Here is a 20998-nt window from a genome sequence, read left to right as displayed (position 1 = left end):
TCCATAAGATCAGGATAAACTTTTGACTTCTTCCACATTGCTCCCATTTACACGTCCTAGTCCAGTCATCTTGGGGCACCTGTGCTCCTCCCAGATGACGTGCCATCATCTCCTATCGCCATATCTTGGCATGGCTTGTGGTTCACTTACAACCTCCTCTACTCCATTCCCTCCAGATGCTCAGTTTCCTTCCCAACTTTGTTCCAACTTTCACAGGACTTCTCCCTCCCTCCCCTTTCCCCCTTAGGCTGCTTTGTATGCACCTTGTCCACACCAGTTCTACTCTATGATGACTGGTTTTACTTTACAACACACTTGGCACACAGTAGGCACTTCAATGGTGTTTGCTGACTTTGCTGAATTATAATGTGGGCATGAGACTCACATGGATCTCTTGTTAAGCTCCACATGTATCCACAAGGACAGAGAAGATGGTAAAAGGTGAATGAGCCAAATATTTTACATACTAATCGAGAAAAGAGACAAGGAAATGTCTACGAATCCTCCCCTCCCTTTTTCTGTGCAGGCGCCTGCATTTGGGCTCCATTCGCTTCTTGGCAAAGCTGAGCTGGGAGATTAGGCTAAACCGTGGCTTTGAATTTCACGGCCTTTGTTCGGGCTTGGGTTACAGCCTCCCCTGACACTGTGGATCAGCTCTGGTCTCTTGAGTCTCCCTTTGTGAATCTCCGGTCTCAGTTCCACTGCCCTGGGACAGGCTACTCCAGCCACACCACTCACCCCCTGGATTTCCAAGGCTGGGGATTGTCTAACAAGGTAAGCATGGGCCTGAACTGCAAAAGGGGCGCTGCCTGGCTCCTTCTCACTCGTTTCTCTTGGTAACCCTGCTGATGCTTGGTCTTCCCAGCACCAACATAGCTATGTTTCCAATCAGAGAAAAACTAACTAGGATTTAAGAAGAGTTTTCTCATTTCTAAGTGAAAGGACAGCTGACTGTTCATGCTACTTAATCAAATTGACATTCCATTCACCTCCACACTCCACACCCACCATAATTAGTCGAATTAAGTGCTAAATTAATAAAGATGCTAAATTAGTTAAATGTTCTTTCTGGGGTAAAGACAGAAAATAAGGAGAAAGGAAAAAGACAATGATGGGAGAGAGAGAGAAAGTACAAAGAGGGAGAAGGGCAGGAGAGAAAGGGGTTGAAAGGAAGGAAGGAGTGAGAAAGGAGGAGGAAGAGAAGACAGAAAATAAGTGAAGGAATAAAAAAGAGAAAAAGGGCAGCAAGAGGAGGGAGGGAAAACCTGACAAAAATAGATGAGGTTCTAGACTGATGTAATAAAATAAGACTGTGGTTATCAGACATTAAATCCTTTAAGTCAGCTAGCAATGACTTGGCAAAGCTGCAGATACATAAAAAACATTTTTTGGTGTGAATCTACTTTGTTTCCAGTGGCTTCAGCAAGTCTGGAATCAGAAATCTCAGAGCAGAGTGTGATCTGCAGAAGGGGACAGGAAGCACCCAGCGTCACCTCTGATTGCATTCAGCAATAAGCGAACAGCCTCAACAGCCTAGAATACCCAGATTCATATGCTAATGAAACTGGAGACAACATGTTGGGGCATTATTCTGCTATTTCCAATGGAAAGAATTAGTTGCCAGTGTCGAATATGCAAGAGTCAGGGATTTCTGAACACTGGTGGAAATCTTAGAGTCAGTGAGACTCAGCCAACAAGTGATTCAACTTAACCTCCTGGGATACTTGCTGGGGTCATGTTTAAACTTCAATGATCACTGACTAGCTTGCTACCCTCCAGGGCACTGTGAAGATGTTGTGGGGCATTAAGGGGCATAGGTAAGACACAGGCCTTCTCAGGAATTGTGGGCCCTCTCTGGGAGAAGAAAACACACACGTGAAATAATTCACAAAGAAACTTCATAGAGCCACTAGCCATGCTCATTAATTCAGAACATTATGATGGGAGGAAGGCTGGTCTGGATTCAGCTGAGGCTGGGTAGAGGTCTTTCTTTCCAATGCAGCCAGCCATTCTATGATTCCACCTGGAACTAAGTTACAAAGAAGAACTAGGCCCTCTTCAAATTCACATCACGTTCTAAAGATGCATAATCAATAAAGAAGGGGACAAGAGAACTAAGTCTATGAGGGCTGAGGAGAGACAAAGTACAAGCTGTGGGAGGATGGAGTTCTATGTGTGATTGATTGTCTAAGCATTGAAAAATCCCACAACTTCTTATCTCAGCTCCCCTTAAATTTACCTCTGTCACCACAGGCATGCATCAAAACTGTCTCCATGATGTTTTAATTGGACAAATATGTATGAAAAGCCTACTATGTGCAAGGAATTGTGTGCTGGTGAGGAACACAGAGGCAAAAGTAAAACAGGCCTCAGAGAGCCCCCAGGCCTCAGGAAGGCAGGAGAGGGAGGGGTGGAGGTGAGGGATCTGCAGGCCCCAGCCTATCTCTGCTGCTTTGTAACCTGGAAGGACCAAGGTCCTCATGCTTTCCCACATCACATGGGCGGAATATGCCTCCATAGGAGTCTTTTTCTGAGGTTATTTTATGCAATTCTATTTCTACAAGAAATGAAAATGATCTTTGTCCTTTAGGACACTAGTTATAGCCAGCCCAGCCCACCACACTAGCATTGGGAAGGTGATTTTTCAAGGCCTTTTAATAAAGGACTCTTGGACTTCTTCCTCTTCTTTTGCTTCGAGGCAGCCCGTCAGCATAGTAGGGTATTCCAAATGGAGAATTCCTTGTTCCCCTCCCCATCACTGGCACGGACTCACCCCCCGGCCCCGGGAGAGGCTGCCCAATGGTTTGGGAGCTTGTCACAAGCTTGTCTCTCACCTGTTCTGCTCCCACCATGCTGATGGGCTTGCACTTGAAGAGATGGTTGATGAACTTGGGAATGAAGGAGCTGTGAAAAGAGGTCAGCAAATCAGCAAGTGTCCACTTGGGTGAGATACTACCCACATGTCTTTCAAGTCCATCCTTACCCTCATTCCTCAAGTCCACAGGAAGTGGAGTAAACAGATCAGGTGGACAAGAATTGTACACACAACTGCTACTACATAAAACAGAGAACAAAACCAACAATTGGGGAGCTTCAGCTGGATTTGGACAGAGATACAGAACAAAGGTGGTTTTTGTTTATCACCTGCTAATATGCTCAGTTTTCCTTTGTGAAATGTAAATCAATTTTATATGTTTATTTGATAACTTAGAGGGGCAACTTGGGACCGAGTGTCAAGTTAGGAGGATCTTGCAGATCTATGTGTGACCCTGGCCAGGTGACATAACTTTTCATACTTAATTTGCACTGGTGGGAACACCCACATTGCTAAAATCCATTTGCTTTACAACTTTTTTTTTTGCTTTACATTTACAAAAGTCCTTTGCTTACATTCGATTGCATGCATTGGGATTTTGAGGGTTATGTTTTTAATGGTTATTAAGTTTGTATTTTAAAGTTTAATTTAACTAAATATTAAGTAGCTTTCCTAGAAAGGCACTATGCTAGTGCTGGTGCTCCAAAGATAAAAAAGGAAAGCCCTGCCCATAACATTCTATGAGAACAGAACATGACAGAAACAAGTAAAAAAGTGCCAAGTCTGTACCAGAGGAAGTCTATTCCAAAGGGACAGAGGTCTAACAAATGGGGAAGACTCCAAGAGTATCCCCGGCAGTGGACTCAGCTCTGCTATGTGAAGTCTTTACAGGTCTCAGATGCAGAAATGCCAAGGGCAACTCTAGGAGAGCAGCTCAGAGTCTAAAATAAGGAGCATCAGAGGGTCCCAATGCTAGGATCCTAGCAGGGCCTCTACCTCTCTCGACTGGTCAGGGGGAGTACAGGAGATTTGCTTCCAAAGGCCACCCTCCCAATCTTCTCAGGGGCGGCAGCATTTAGCTGCGGACAGTAGATGATGTGAAAGGACAGGGGGAAGAAGGAAGGTCATGTGGGGCACATGCAGTGGAAACACCGGCCACAAAAGTTTAAATTCTAATTGATGCTCGCTACCTGGAGGATCTCGGCAGATCTGTTAACCTCTCTATGTCTCTTTAAAAGAAGGGATTCCACTAGATGTCTGTTCCAGAAGTCTGGTCAAATGGTCTGATTATTGTTAGAGAAGAAGGAAGGAGAAAGCCAGGGATCGAGGAGCGCCATCCCCAATTTAAAACGTGCTCTCCTCTTTTGACACAAAAGGAAGAGGGATGGCAGCATCAAGACAAAGGGGGAGGTCCTGGTCTTCTGATCCCATCTCAGGATGACCATGAACCTGCTTTGCAAGGGCAGGAGGTCACGTCCCTCTGAGTTCTCCCTGTAGACTCGACCTTCCTGAGAGGCAGAAGCTTCGTGCCCCACCCACTCAGTGTGGACTTCATGGGCCATTTAATGGGATGCGGCTCCCCAGGACATTAAGGCTCGTGCTGGGACCAGCTGAGAAAATGGATTTCTGAGCTCTCTTTATGTTCACTAAAGCAAGCAGGCCCCTGCACAATCCCCATAGGAGGTTTTAAGCATAATAAATTCTCAGTAAGACAGAATTTCTAACAGTGATTATGGGGAGCGTCAGGATATGATTTATCAGGCGGTGCTCTTAATGCAAACTAATGAGTACCCAGAGAGAGAAGAGGGAATGTTGGCTCTTACTTCATTTGCCACAGTGCAAACATTAACGCCCCGTTGGAGATCCCACCATATCCTTTTCCTGACAAACTAAAACTGAAGTTGACTGTAAAACCCAGCCCTTACTTGTTATTCCTTAAAGATTCATTGTTGAGAAAAGCAGGGGAAAAACTTCAAATCCTTATCTGATTAAAGTTTGGGAGGGAAATCTATAGGTGAGAGGTGGGTGCTGGCCTCTTCGCTGGGGAGCACAGTGTGACACGGCCGTGTTGGTTGGAGCTGGCGGCCACCCTTGGCTCCACCGTCGCAGCCTGGATACTAGGCTACTTCCAGCTGCCTGCCTGTGCCCCAGGATCCTCTGGTGGTCTGGGGACGCTTGTGGACCAGGCTCCTTCTCTAAAGAATGTTTGTTTATCATCACTTGTCAATGAAGACATTTCAGTTGGAATGAACTAAATTTCAGATGGAGGTCAGTGAAAATCAATGCAACTTTTTTTCTCCTCCAAGTTCACAAACCCCCTGAAATTTGTCCACACCCCCCGGGGAAGCCCAGGTTAAGAGGGCCTGTTTTATGTACTGGAACTGGCTCACCTTCAGGGGAAGCCTGGAAGCCTGGGCTGAAGTCAGGCTTCTGACTTCAAGGGGCCAACATTCCTGTGTTCGGAGTCATGCTTGGAAGGAACTGTGCACAGGCTCCTGCAGACCAAGGGGCCTGTCCTGGGGCATTCTCCCTGGGTTGCCTCCCCTGCTGCTGCCCTCCCGCACGTAAGTGGCGCACGTCCCCCCAGCTGGGCTCGGCTCTGAGCCGCCTGCTGCAGCTGGCTGTCTCTGTCAGGAACAATCAATGCCATAGGATTCCAGAAATCGGACGGGACCTCAGAGACTGCCTCATTTTACAGGTGAGGAGACTCAGGTGCAGGGAGATGGGAGGGTCACACAGGCAGGAAGCTCCAGAAGTGAGATGCCCGTTCTTGCCTTTCTTTATATTCCCAGCTCTTAGCATGGTGCCCAGCACACAGTAGGTGCTTGTGAGCAATGCTGGATGGATGAGAGATTGAACCGATATCCTAGGACTTTGGAGACGGGGCTTTCCGCTCTGGCACACTGCCTGGGAAACAAGGATGTATCTAGTCTATCAACAGCATTTTTAAGAGCCCCAAATAGGAGATAGGGAGCAGGCACAAAGATTCTTAACTCAGAAAGAGAAAGAGAGAGAGAGAGAGAGAGAGAAAGAGAGAGAGAGAGAGAGAGAGAGAGAGAGAGAGAGAGAGAGAAAGAAAGAGTGAGTGTGTGTGTGTCCTGGATGCTTTGGGCAGCAGTTGAGTAAAGTCCAGGAATCCCTTCTCAGACCAGTGTTTTTATTTACTAATTTGAATTTTTGAGGAGAAAGGCAAGGCAACCAGGATTAAGTGACTTACCCAAGCTCACACAGCTAGTAGGTGTCCAGTGTCTGAGCAAGACCCACTGTGTTTTTAAATGCAAAAATACAATACACAGAACAATAAACCAAACTAAACCAAACCAATGTCAGGGTATGAGATAATAGGGTCACTTCTTTCCAACCCAAGTTCACAGACTCCTTGAAATCTATTCACAGACTCTTAAGTTTTTCTTAAGAAAACATAAAATGATTAAAAGAAAATGGTAAAAGGAAAAATCCCAGACTTACTTTGCAAATTTGATGCAGAATTGAGTGAAGTACTTGCGGGTGGAGGCCAGGTTGTCACGGATGATGGGGACATTCTGCTTTATGTGAAGAATCACAGAGGTGACGTACGGACTCTGGTCACCAACGTGCTCAACATTTTGCCATTGCATCTGGAAAAGAGAGTGCAGAGGAAGCTTTGTGAATCCTCGACCAGGTAGAGGGCAGGGGGCTATGCTTTTAGAGACAGATGGAGATAGGGCAGGGGAAGGAGAAGAAGTTGGAAACAATGGAAATTTTACAGGGTCGCTAAAGGAACCTGCCCAGCTTGCCCGGGTGGAGTAGGGTATGGGGTTGTCAAGACATGACCTAAGAGCACATGCCTGCTCCAGGCATCCTGTTACTCATGCTTGGAACAATATCTTCATCTTCAATATATACACGTAAGGAATTTAAGTGTTGTTTTCAGAGCAGATCCAACTGGGGATCCCATCTGTCTGTCAGCTACCCTACCCCTTCTCATGTGGACTACGTCAGTTCATCATATGAATTTTCTAAAACTTGAAATTATGGAGAAAAAAAATCTATGAACGGATCCTTTGTGTGGAATAGGGGTCTATATGTGCCATTATGCTATCTTTGAGTATATTCTCTTCTAGTCTAAGGACCATCAGCAGATGCTCCACATAATAAACTATCATCCAAAAAACCTTGTACATTCAACAGAGACCAAACAGAATCATAACATATACCAAGCACAATTCTCTACACAAAATAGTTTTTCCAACCTTTTGTGGTCAAAGCCAAAGCTTGAGGGTTATTCCAAAAGACAATAAAACCAGGGGAGTTATTATTTCTGAGTATCCAAACTATCAATAGTCTGCTATCAATTATGTGTGTAAGGTTGGACAAAACCCATGATACATGTAATCCAAAGCAATAGAAAACTGAAAAATATTACTTTCTATGATTCCTACCCAGCCTTAGTTATGTTTCACTTTAGTGGATATGAAAATAATGTGCACCCTTTAAGCGTACACGGGTTGAACAACAGGAAGATGGAAGCCTGGTGCCTTACTAGAAAGCAGGGAGAAGCCAATCTAGAATCAAAATCTGGAGGATGGCTTACACGCAGATTACTGAGAGGTGACCACATTGTGATGGATTAAACAAGAAGATCCCACTCATCCATCAAAGCTCAACTCAACTAACAGCTCTAGCCAATCTATCAATCAACTGGTATATTTATCAAGAGCTAACTATGTGCCAGGCACTCGCTAAGGACTGAGGATTCAGAAAGAGGCAGATGACAGCAGCTGCCTTCAAGGAGCTTACTCTGTAATGGGAGCAACACCATGCAGACAAATTTATACAGAGCAAGCCACTGAGGAGCAACAGAAAATAGCCAAAAGCGAAGGCACTAATTAAGAAGGGTTAACAAAGGCTCCCAGTAAAAGGAGGGATTCTAGTTGTGACTTGAAGGAAGCCAGAGGCCAAGAGTCAGAAGAGATGAGAAAGAGGGCTCCAGGCATGGAGGGCAGGCAGAAAAAAATGCAGGAGCCCAAAGATGGAGAGTCTCATCCATGAAATTGCCAGGAGGCTGATAGCACTGGATCAAAGAACACACGGAAGGGTAAGGAGAGGGAAGAGGAGTCAGGTTATAAAAGGCTTTGCACATTAAACAAAGCATTTCATTCCCTGGAGATGATGGAGCTTATTAAGTAGAGGGATAGGATGGCTGTATCTTTGCTTCAGGAAAATCACTCTATTGCCTAAATGGATTGCAATGGAAAAAGACTTGAGGAAAGCAGACCTCCCATCTCCTCCCCCCCCACAGACTACTGCAGTAATCCAAGTGTGAGGTGATGAGGGTCTCCATTCTAATGCTAGCAGTATCAGAGGAGAGAAGGGGGTACATTTGGGAGATGTGGCAATGGGCTGAAATTGCCAGGTCTTAGGAACAGCTTGGATATGGGAGGAAGAGATTTTGAGGAGTCCAGAACAACTCGAATACTGTGAGCTGAAGGAAATGCAAGGAAGGTTTAGAGGAAAAGTAAAGTTCCATTTCTGATACAATGAGTTTAAGATGTCAGAAAAGCAGCTGAAGGTCAGCAAAGAGATTTGGGCAGGATACATAGATCTGAGCCTCATTAGCACAGAGATGGTAATTAAATCCCTGGGAGATGATGAGGCCCTAGGACAGACAGAACCTGAAGAGACAACCATGATTAGAGAGCATGACGGAGAGTGGTCAGAGAAGGTAGGACAAGAACCAGGAGATGTCCTAAAACTTAGAAGAGGGAAAGAGTGATCAAAGGCAATGAAGCCTTTGGCTTTGGCAGCCAAGAGATCATTGGTAACTGGTTTGAGGGAGCAGGAGCCCCTGGAGGAAAAGCTCTAACTTACATCCAGTTCTTGCATGTGCACAGTATTTCAGCAGAATGATAAGGTTGGAAACTAAACTGATTATAAGGGAAGAGAATGGGAGGAGAGACAGTAAGGGCATCTGTTGTAGACTTTTTTAGAGGAACTTAATTACAAAGGAAAAAGAGATATAGGATAATAGTAAGAATGGAAGAATCGAGAGAATTTTTTTAGGATAGGGAAGACATGGGTATGTTTACAGGCAACAGGAAATGATCCCGGCAAGAAGGAAAAACTGGAAATAAGTGAGAGTGGGGCTGAGAGGGAAAGCACTCTGCAGGAGGAGGCAGGTTGGAATAGGATCATGTAGGGGGTAACCCTGGTAAGCTGCAAGGCCACTTGATCACGTGAAACCAAAGTGAAGGAGATCTCTCTTCTGTTCTTAGGCCCTTCTCTCAGGTGACCTGTATTGCACCAATCTGTCTTCAGGTTCTATTCTGTTGCTAGACTAGCAACTCCTGAAGAGCTAAGACTGTCTTATTTATCTCTGTATCTCTTCTGGGGTTAGCACACAAGCTGGAGGCAGTAATTTGGAGAAAAGTCCAAAGCTAATCAAGGCCTCGCTGAACCCATGTGGTGACTTCCTCTGACCAGCATGGTAGCATCCACCCTCCACTCCATTTCTGATATGTCTTGTTTTATTCTGGAAACTGGATCTCTCCTTCTTGCCCAGGCTGAAAGTACAATGGCCACTTGGGGGCCCAAGTCGGGGTCGATTGCACAGAAAATATAACCTGCTCTATTTTTCCAACCTGGATGGGTCTGCCCCTTCTTCAGCAGGCTAGTGGCCCATCAAATTCGTGCCAGGCTTAGGTGTGAACAAGTACTCAGCCTTAGCTCTCCAGAATGCTGGGATTCAAGGGATCTAGCAGGCCCATCCTTGCCAGCAACAGGGACTAGAGGTGTGGGGTGCCCATCACCTGGCCATGCTCCACTCAGATCTTGCTTGTATCTGGAAGTGGAAGATAAGGAATATCTCTTCAATGTCCTGCCAAAGTATGGATCCTTTAATAATGAGAAGAATGAAACCATGAGAATTCTAAGTTGGCCTCCCAGAATGATGCTGACCTTCTTTCAAAAGAATACCAAGCCAAACACTCTTATGTGCACAAATGGAGGTTCACACTTTTGGGGTCTTGATGTTTCTTGGTAAGAAAATAGGGAAAGGGGAAGGGGGGACAAGGAAGAGGTTGATGTGGATGATCCTGAGGCTCCTATAGACATTCAATAAGTCTGTGAACATGTTTCTTCATAGGAGCTACCAGGGCTGTGCTGCTCTCTGGGTAGGGTAGAGCATTTCTGGGTAGATTTTGCAAAGGGCAAAAGACAGATTTTTAAGAATCATGTACTCAACCAACTCCGTCAATGACAGAGGAAAAAACGAGCCATAGTAAGTTGGTCCAGATCCCACAGCCACTTAATGGCCAGAACCACAACAGAGAGCTGCCCTCCACACAGGGGCAGAGAGCCCAAGCTGCTCCATAGAAACAGCTGTCCAGGCTAATGCCCGCTTTATGTTCTAACACTTCAGAACTTCCAAGATGCCATTCTACCAATGTCCTGCCTGTGCCAATCTGAGCCCCTTAATGCTCAGAGAAGGAAACAACGCAGCACATGGTGCCCAATCTCCTGCTAATCAGCCTCTCCATAATTCCCTGGGCTGGGACACAAGGTCCAACCTGGGCACATCCTCAAAACCTTTCCAGGCCTGGCTTGCCAGGGCTTGCCCTTGGACAGGACCTAGGGTCAGCTCCATTCCCTAATGAGGCCCTCGAGGAGAAGCTGTAACTCACCTCCAGTTCTTACTTATGTGTAATGTTTTCCTCATTACTTTTTTATCTTACTACCATGGCTTTTCCCTCAATCTGATTTTAGGGAATTGACTCTACCCAAATGATGAGAAAATCCTTTAGGTGATGCTAAATGATCTCATCAGGGAGAGCCCAGAACCTTATGCCCTCAGAGTCTCCATGTAATCTCATCTTTCTCTTCCCTCTTCCCCACCTTATTTAACAACAACAACAACAACAAAAAAAACAAAACAAAACAAAACAAAAAAAAAACCCAAAGACTGCCCAGAGGATGGAGGAGGGACAAAGCAAAAGATGCAAAGGAGCTTTCTGGGATGACTGGGTGGCTTTCTTTGTAATCCATCAAGCAGCAGCCCCCAGCACAGCAATGACAGAATCCCCAGCTCATAAGCACCCAGTTAAAAACCACAGTGATTCCCTTTAGAGATGGAGAGCCCCGAGTGCCACGGCAGAAGGTGCTCACGTCCCCTCATCATGGACAGGAGCCAGCTGTGTGAGCGGGAAAACTGGGCTCGAGGCCCGCTCCTGTGTCCCCTGGGCAAGCTGTGTGGCTCTAGGAGTCACCCAAGATTGCGTGGGGAAGAGAGGCTGAGGAGGGAGAAGGGGAGAGAGAAAAAAGAAAAAAAAAGTAAGAAGAGAAATAAAATAATGTCTAGAATGAAAGAAGAGAGGAGAGGTGAGAGAGGAGATGAGGAAGTATCATTCTTTATAATGTCAGAAGACAAAGACCCAAAGGCAAAGTAGCTTTAAACATAATGTTCCATACTACACTACTGGTGGAGATATGAGTTGGCCCAACCATTCTGGAAAGCAATTTAGAATTATACAAAAAAACTGACTAAAATATCCAGGGTTCTGCAATGCATGTATTCTAAAGAGGTAGTGGCAGACTACCCACGGGTTCATGGTGTATTACTCTGTGTATGTACTGATTTATGGATCCATCACCTCCCCATTAGAATATAAATTCACTGAGAGCAGTGTTCTTTGTCCCTGCCTTTGTAGTCCTCGGTGCCTGGCAGGTAGGGCATGAATCAATACTTGTTGATATACTGACTAGAAAATGGCTAAACAAAATGTGGTGCATGAATGTAATGGAACATTACTGTGCTGTAAAAAAAGAAAAAAAAATGAGGAATTCTGAGGAGTCACAAGGCACCTAAGAACTGATGCACAATCAACTCAGTCAAACAAGGAAAACAACTGAAACCTAATGCTATGGAACTAAAATGACCAAACTTGATTCCAAGTTCCCCCTTTCTTTACAGGAGCCAGTAATTATGGGTGTAAAGTACTATAATGTCAGCCTTTTTAATGTCCTGGTGCGTTCTGCTAGATATTTCCTTGCCTCCATCTTCCATCCTCTATATTCCTAATAATAAAGGATGGATCTGGGGATAAAGAGGAGGAAGGGACAGACATTCCTTGACCTAAAAATACACTAGGAAATGTAGACAATATAAAAATAGAAGATGTCAATAAAATGCAATTTTGAAAAAAGAAATGTGGTCAACAAATAGAAGCATTTTATCACAGAAATGATCATTATAAAAATGAATTGAAACATTTTCTCCAACAAGGAAGCCTTTAGAGATCGATGGGCTCACTGATGGTCGAGGCAAATGAGGATTGTATTGGTCTAAGAGATGTTTAAGCCAAAAGGCAACATTCTGCTTTTTCTAGAAACTTTCTAAAGGCACTTTTGTTTATCTGTTATAGGAATTTCAATTAGTGGGTAAAGACTAGGTCTGAGAGATCTATGCTTTCACCATGAGCAGGAAGGGGTAAAGCTCGCATCAGTCTGTGACTGTCCTCATGAGGGTTCATGCTCCTAAATTCTATTCATTTTAATCCCATATTAGACATTAAATTCAGAATCATCTATTAACAATGTTTTATCTTCCAAGATCATCACTCATTCCTTAATATCCTCAAGACCAAGCTTGTGATGTGAAGAATTTTAATTGTCTATATTTATTTTAGAGACCATAGGGAGTCACTGAAGATTCCTGAGCTGTGAATGGAGCAATGTGTGTTTTGGAAAGATGACTTTGGGAGTCCTAAGGAAGAGGACCAAGTTAACTCTTAAAGCCAGGAAGCCAGCGAGAAGTGATCCAGGCTTGAATGAAGATAGTACAACGACGGGAGAGCTTGACTTGGCAGCTGCTGGAGGTGAGGGTGTGAGGGGAAGTAGAAGGAATGGCTTGAGATGATTCAGGAACTGTAAACCCGGACAGATGGAACATGGGAGTGGGGAGGAGAGGGGATATGTGTGTGGAGTGAGGTTTAGAGGAACAGATGTCCTCTTGTGGGGACCCAGAACTGTGGGTCAGATGTGTGATTAGGGTAATTTATGAGAAGGAATCCCTAAGAACTGGGGGGATCAGGACAGGCTTCATGAAGAATGGAGGGAATGAGTAATAGTGTACTTATCCATAAAGTTAGCTGGGAAAGGAAAGAGAGAGACACTAGGGGAAGGCAGAACCAAGTCTATTTTCTTTTGAGTTGAGGGAGCCTTTGGTGTAGTTTTACATAGCAGAAAGGTGTCAGTAGAAAGATTTTAAAATCGGGCTGGAAATGATTGAGGGCAAACAGCTGAAGGAGATGGCATTAAGGACACAGAGAAGATGGGACACGCTTTTTTTTAGAAATTTGATAGAGGAGAAAACCATGATGTCCAGAATTCTGAAAAGATAAGAGGAGGCCCCTAATGGATGGCCTCTTTTTTGTGTACAAGAGAAAGAGGGGTTTGAGATAAAGTTTGCGAGGGATGCTGTGAGGGATTCTAGAATCAATGAAGGAAGAATAAAAGGACTGACATATCTGACATAACTGACACAGTTGAGGTCCTTTTTCCATTTCGAGCTCACTATGCTTCATCTCACCAAGAAGCCTTACTCACACCTTATGCTGCCTGTTCCATTCAGATAAATCTCTTTAATTTTTCCCCAAGTATTGGTGACTCTATCTCATTCTCCCTTTCTCCCTCCCTCCTCTCTCTGTCTTTCAGTCTCTATTTCTCTGCCCATGTCTGTCTCTACCTACACACACACACACTCACACTCTGATTGTATGCTGAATTTTCTAAAAAGCCATTCCCTATGCCTAGAGTTCACCAATTTTACTGTCTGGTCAATCAGGTGCCTTTGATTGATTATTGATTAAGCACTGGCTTAACTTCTTCCCACTGTAAAGTTTTCCTTGCTTAACAGAGAACTGTCTGCCATCCTTTTCTAACCCAGTGAACCCCAACTATTTAGTTGTCTGGGTATCCACATGTGTTTTAATTTATTTTATTTATTTTACTGCTTACTCTTTCATTGGTAAGTTCACTGTGTCTCCAAGATTCGACTATAAAGTTTCTGAATTTACAGTAAATACACCGTGTCCAATCTTAACTACATAAGCCCAAGTGCTTCCAGTACATGGTATCTTGCATCTTCAGCAGATTCAAACTGTATTTTATAAGGAATAGCAATTTTGACCCCAGTTACTCAACCGTAACAAAGCCAAATGGAACATGCCACCATAAATAACCATATCACAAATTGGAAACTTTCCAAAGTCCTAGAAGAAGCAGCCACATTTGACAGACTGATGGAATGAAAATACAGAAACTAAGGACAAGGAACAGAAAGAATTTGTTTAGTCAATTTATGACCACTTGGCTTGTTTATATCTGGTCATTTTCATCACATGGATTTCATTTTCCTCCAAAGATGCAGAAGAACAAAACATAATGGCCTACCAGCTGCTACTTTCCCAAGTCTGTGGTTTTTCTATGGTATAAACAACTCGGTCTGAAGATCCAGTCTTTGTTAATATTTTCTGACTATGAAGTTTGGGGGGGGGGCAGGAGGGAATGGGGAGACAAGAAATGTGAGGGAAAAAACCACCTAATGAACTGACAGTTCCTATAAGCAACACCTGGAGTGTTAAAGCCCTCCAAGTATGATTTTACTAGGGGAGAACAGGCGAGGAGGGAGGGAGGGAAGGAGGGAGGCAGGCAGGCAGGGTCCACTCTTTCTCTGGTAAATGTACAAATTCCTTCACCAGCTGCATTCCAACCTAAAGTGTGCAGAGGTTTGGGGGTAGATGGCAGCTGGAATGCATCACGGTCAGGATACAGCTAACATTCACCAGCAGCCAGGGGATAATCAGAGCCTACAAAATGAACCCTAAACGCTGTTTCGAATTTTTTCGGGAGAATGGACCAGCTTCCATTCTTCTGCTCAAAATAGAAGTACCTGCTTGTACATGAAAGAGCAGAATGTGGAAAACAAGGTTCAAGTGAAGAAACGCTAAATTCTGGTAGGAATTCCCAGGATGATCATACTTTGGGGAAACGATCACTATTCTGATAACATGACTTCAGAACACTCAGTGTATTAAGGCTCGCTTTTCTCCCCGCTTCCCTCATAGCCTCTACTTTGGGTTGAAACTAATGAAAGTTGCAGTTTTAATTCTATTTTCACGAAATATTTACAACACTGCTAACTTTTTGCTTATATGATGTCCTGGCACAGGCACTCCCCTCCCATATTCCTATGTGAGTACTGGGTGCTGGTCCAACCTGCTCCTTTCATTTGAGTTCCCAAAGGAGCTTAGACGGTTCCAGGGGGCTGCTCCATGCTGGTGGTGCTCTAGAAATAATAACCTCACGCTTTTCAGCTCAACTCATCTATGTGGTGAGTGTATATTTAGATGGGAAGCTATGTTTTGAGCTCTATGGATATAAAGATGACACTGTGTGTGTAGAGACACACACACACACACACACACACACACACACACACACACACACACACACACACACACACACCCTATGGTGGAAGCACCCAGATTTATAGACAAAAATTATTCCAAAGACTCCATGACTCAAGACTGTTTTATCCTCTGGCTGTCTCCTAAAAAATACACCAGGAGCCAGAAGCGAATTTAGAGGGAAAAGCTCTTGGGGGTAAGAATGAAAGGGGTAAAGCCAGTGAGGACTGGCTCATTTGCTGAGAGACTCTTCTAAGGACCATTTATCTCACAAAGCGGTGAGGAAAACACTTGGCATACCTGAAAGCAACAAAAAAGAATGCTCTTCTCTTAGACACCCATTAAACACCGTCTGTTTGCTGAATGTGCACACACAGACATTTGTTCCATTTCTTCCTTTAAAAGGCCAAGAAACTGATTTCATTCTTTCAATCACTCTATTCAGGAAGCAGCATTTGTTACTGTCTCATGGGGCTAAAACCGCATTTAGTTTTCTAGGGCCCTGAGTCCTCTGCCTCCTGGCTAGTATGAAGTAAGGCATACTATGACATGGCAGGTACAAACAGAGACCTTCTTTCTGCTCCTCAGGCCGACAACCCTAGAACATGGGGAGCCAGCAGCTCTCAGAGAAGGGCCATGGCAACCTTTTGGTCGCCAAGAAGTTGAGTGGGGATCCGTTTCTTGAAAACCTACCTTGCTCATGGCAGTAAGAGCAGGGTCACAGGCAGCATCGAGATCCTGAACTAGCAGCTGAATGCTGTTGGAGATGACCCTGTAAGGCAAACACATTCTATTTGTCAGTCACGAGTCTAGAATGCTAAAAATCATTTTCTCTAGACAACTGGGGTCCCTGTAGCTTCTATGCTATGATATCTGATAGGTTCAATATGAATTTCAAGAGGGAGATGACAACAATATTTCTGGCATTCTTGATGGCTGACTTATTCGTATTTATATATCCTGTCATCTGTCCATGTGGTCTAGACATGGAATTCTCATGGGGACTCTTCCTGATCCCCATCCCCAAATCCTTTTTGGTCTTCCACAAAAATCTGTTCTACAGTTTCCCCAATACTTGGGTTAGTGCTGCATACAGAAGCCAGAGAAACAGGAAACTGAAAAATGTCCCCATGGCTAAAGGGGATTTTGAGCTTTCTTCAATAAATTTCTTAAGTGAAATCTGATCCCTGGCCTCTCTCGCTGAACATGGATAGAATAAGAGCCGATCACATTTGGTTGATCCTGCCTGGGAATGCCAGGAAGGACATGACTGAGTGAATTCTTAGAGTGTCCCATAAATCTATTAAAACAATACTTGTCTCTGAGTTGGAAGCACTAGGTCTCTCCTAGTAGGTATAAAAATCAAGCTGCTAAAACCTGCTATGGGAAGCCCTCTGTGGCTTGATATAGAGTGGCTGAGGAAGATCTGTGCCCCATGGAGAGGTGCTGCAGAAAGAGGGTTTTCTCCTCATTACTACTGAAGAGAGCAGACTGGTGCCCACCCTGAAGAGCCTAATTATTCACAGGCTGCTACACTGCAACATTTAACACTACTGCTGTCTGCTCCCAAAGAGAAGAATCCTGGACCAGCAAGAGCCATCTTCAGCCAGAGGTCTTGAGGATGAAGCAGGCCAACAGCCTGACATGGGCTACATGGGGCAGGATGACAGAAGGGAGAAAGGCTGGAAGCACCTACGTGCTGAATGTGTCCATCTCCCCTGTCAGGTTGATCCTTTCAATAAGGCTCCCATCAACTTTTTCTTTGAGTTTTTCTTCAAGCTGTTAGGAACCAAAGGAAATTATGACAATTATGAATAAAGGGGATTATACAGAACATATCATTTAAAGAAAGACTCACTTATGCAAATAGGCAAAGAATTTGTGATGCTATCAGCCTGAAGAACTCCAGGTGTGGGAAAGCCTACTAATCCATAGTTTAATGGAGAAACCGAGGGGATTAACATCTAAAGCACAGAGAGATTTAAGCACATTTACCCAGAGATGCTGGGTGAATGTCAGAGACCGGATTTGAAACTAGGTCTCCTAACTCTAAGCCTATCACTTTATCTCCTGTATCATATATGCAATCCATTTTAATGGTACCTAGCTTAAAAAAATTCCCTCCAACATCATCATCATCATCAGATTTGTCAACCAGCTGTGGGAGATGAGAGAGCACCACAGGTTCCGCTTTTCTACTTTCTTCCAATAACTCAGAAGAAAAGCCCTCTGGAATAAGAACTCCAAGAACCTCAAAAGCTGCCTGGGAGTGGGGAAGCCCTGTACTTGGCACCATGTGCCCTCTGTACCCATCAAACTATCTCAACCTTGGCTGTTGTCTTGGAACCTTCTCTTGGGCTGTACCTTCTGCAATACTGCATAAACTGGAGAAAATTAGCTTGAGTCACCAGGGATGAGAAACAGAACCCTGCTATTCTCCATGATGACTGTGCTTGGAGGGATGAGGGTTTCCTATGGAAAAGGTCAGGGAGAAGGAAAGTGTAGCCAAGTTTCTTCTCTCAGCACCACTTCTTATTTCTGGGGTGGATGATGATATACAGCAATGGGACCACAAGGGATCATTTGAAGCAACTGCTATGAATCCATCCAGCCCCGCTGGGCAGGCCTGCCTCTATTCTTCTCTTCTGATTCCCCTTCTTGGCTCTCCTCCTCACTTCATGCAAAGGTTTCCCCTGTTGCCCCCTGCCTAAGGGCCTAAGGGACAGCTGCCCTTTGGCCCCCTTCTGCAACCCAAAGCTGTTTTCAGAAGGGAAAGGGATATGGCCAGAAATTCCCACAAGGCTTCCCTCCCTCCCCACTGAGTCACAGGCATTTCAATTGGGGGAGGAGGAAATATGGCAGGTGGCCATTGGCACACCCCACTTCTCCACTGCTAATTGGCCTAACTGGTCAACTCAGGGACTTCTGCATTGGCACACCTCCCCCGCCACTGCTGTGAACCCAGGGTTTTGGGAAAACCAAAAGAGGCTGCTTATAACAAGAAAGCTCCCAGACACTGCTGGAGATTGCTGCTTTCAACTCGAAAGCCATGTCTTTATAGATCAGTCACCAAGCAGTCCCATCTTACCAAGTCTCCCCCTCCCTCCCCTTTCCCTGAACATTCCTGCTAACTGCCTCCTCCCCAACAGCGACTCCATGTCTGCTTTTCACTGGGTCAACACCAAGTATGAAGTCTCTGGGGAGCATTTTCTATTTGGCCTCACATATTCTTCCTTTGGCACACAAGAACTAAGAATTGAGCTAATTCATAATAATTTATGTCGGTCTTCCTTCGATGCAGACAAATGTAAAGATTCAGCCCAAACAGGAGGAAAAAAACCAAGCCTCTAAAAGTCATCCCCCCAACGCCCCACCTGCCCCACTGAAATTCATGTCAAGAACAGAAATACTACAAGCCAAAAAGGGCTCTTCTGTGGCCTCTGTCCTGAGTGTCCTGAGACGCTGCCACTTTTGCTGGCTCATTCCTTCAATGAGCTTCCTGAACGTCATCACTCCAAAGGCAAGCTGCTTATTTAGGCAGAGTGAGGATGCAAAGGCCGTTTCAGGAGACAGACCAACCCTCCAGGGAGCTCCCTTGGCGGGTACCACTCCTAAGAATGGAATCACTGGCATGGACTCACCCTGGCTAAAGGCCTTGCGTCAGCACGGCCCCTTTCCATAATGATGCTGGTATTAGAGGCACATCACTGCCCTCCTTGGAGGGATGCTAGTGACCCACTTTGCCTTCCACACTGGTGCCCTGAGCCACCCACTGGGCTTTCCTGCTCAGTCATTAACCTCCAGGGGCAGCTTCTGCTACTGAAGAAGCTGCTCATGTTCAGAGGTGGGAGTTGGAGGAGAGAAGCGGTGAGGTGGATGGGAAAGGTTTGTGATTATAGGTCTCTGAGCCTCTCCTCTCACGTCTCATACTCATCTTCTGTATGATTTAACCTTTTGCCACTTTATTTTCTTCCTCTGCAAAATGGGAGGATTCAATTAGATCTAATTAAATCTTTGTGGCCTGGATTCCTCAGGCCTATGGATCCTTTTTGATGTTTTCTAATGCATAAAATAAAATATATAGGATTATAAAAGAAACCAACTCAATTCAAAATTATCCAAATGCCAAAAAGAAAAGTTTCCAGGGCTCAGGTTCAGAACGTCTGGGCCTCACAGGGTCCATCATGTACTTTTCTGCTATCAAGCATATGACTCTAAACTTGGGTCAGGTAGAATGGTCAACATGAGCATCCAAGCTGAAAACCATCCAAGGTCAAAGACATAAGCTTCCCATTCATGGTCAACTGAGAAGCTACAACTGAGTCACATGCTAGCAACAGCCATCAGGTTATTGGTGAAGGATCCAAAAGCTCACAGATCTGGAGCTGGGAGGGTCCTCACAGCTACTTCGTCCAAACCCCTCAGTTTACAAATGAGCAGTCCAGGGAGCTGAACTTAAGCAGGAGCACACAGGAGGGTCACAATGAAGTTTCCTTTTGCTTGAATCTTTTTGAAGGAACAAACTTTGTATGAAAGTTTGCCTAAGAGGTTTATGGAAAGTGTCTTTTTTTGTCAAAACAAAGTAAATTAATACATTACATTAATACAGCACCCACTGCCTTTCTGAGGGCTTACTGAGAATGAGATGAGAGGGATCACGAGTGAAAAGAGGGCGTTGGCTCGCTCACCTGCTGGGTGGTGGCCAAGCAGTACTCAGCTGTGCTCAGGATGCTGCAGATGAGACAGAGCTCTTCTAGGGTGAACTTGGCCACTTCTGAGCCCTCTTTCTCCTTGAGGAGGCTACTGATGGTCAGCCCTCCACTGGTGCTAGTGGTCCTGAGGAAGAGGAAGAGGAAGAGGAAGAGGAAGAGGAAGAGGAGGTGGTCAGGTCTAAACTTTTAATATATTTCCTGAGCAGGAAAAAAGGCAGCTCACAAGACAAAGCAAGAAATGGTCTGGACTTGACTCTCATCCAAATCGAATGAGTCTCTTTGCTATTGACCTTACCTTGACCCTCATCTGCTTAAATTCTCTGAGCAAGTTATAGGAAGTACAAACGTTAAGTCCTAGCTAGTCATCAGTGGGCTGCTCAGTATATATTTGATCATGAGAGAGCCTGTAGGGGTTGCCTAGTTAGCTTGACATTTCCTGGTAGGAAGAACACATTCTAACTCATTAGGGACACAAAATGGTTCATGGCTTATTGTTTTCAGGCACTTATGCACTGGAATGGAAATTCTGCATTTTGATCTAGAGAATTCAGACAAGAGAAACACTTGGAAATTTAAATACTAATACTACTACAATTCAATTCAACATGAATTTATTGACACTCTACAATATACACTAGGTACCATGTGTGGTACTGGGGTTCCAAAGGAAATACTACAAGCTTGTTATGCTACAAAAGCCTACATTCTACTTTATCATATACAAAGCAATAGATCCAACAATACACATGCAGTTCTCATATGACTGGCATCTAAGGTCAACAATAAATGTTTATGGAATAACTGCTTAATGCAAAGCATCTGACAGCTCTGTTGGAAATACAAGATGAGTCAGACATAGCCCTGCCTCCTCAAAAATCCAAAATGACAGTCAAATGAGTTTCCTGCAATTCTGATGACATATCCATATTCTAAGGGAAAAATCTAACAGGATTAGAATATTTTCCACCTACTCTGATTATTGAAAGCTCAAGTCATTCCAGAAAATAAAGTGGGCATCCTGGGCAGAG

At 44.5% G+C, this 20998-nt stretch overlaps 1 protein-coding gene across 1 annotated transcript in view; it reads right to left on the bottom strand.

The window, feature by feature from the left end:
* Positions 1-20998, bottom strand: part of VPS53 (VPS53 subunit of GARP complex) — a 138407-nt gene that overhangs the window by 8142 nt on the left and 109267 nt on the right. The window contains exons 15-19 of the mRNA XM_031967767.1: positions 19947-20094; positions 16955-17037; positions 15952-16030; positions 6284-6432; positions 2835-2904 (exon numbers count right to left, since the gene is read on the bottom strand). Coding sequence (XP_031823627.1) covers positions 2835-2904; positions 6284-6432; positions 15952-16030; positions 16955-17037; positions 19947-20094 — 529 coding nt within the window. The remainder of the gene's footprint in view (positions 1-2834; positions 2905-6283; positions 6433-15951; positions 16031-16954; positions 17038-19946; positions 20095-20998) is intronic.

This window comes from Sarcophilus harrisii, chromosome 4 (assembly GCF_902635505.1).
Source record: "Sarcophilus harrisii chromosome 4, mSarHar1.11, whole genome shotgun sequence".
NCBI classification, from domain to species: domain Eukaryota; kingdom Metazoa; phylum Chordata; class Mammalia; order Dasyuromorphia; family Dasyuridae; genus Sarcophilus; species Sarcophilus harrisii.
This window is presented reverse-complemented; position numbering and strand designations above follow the sequence as displayed.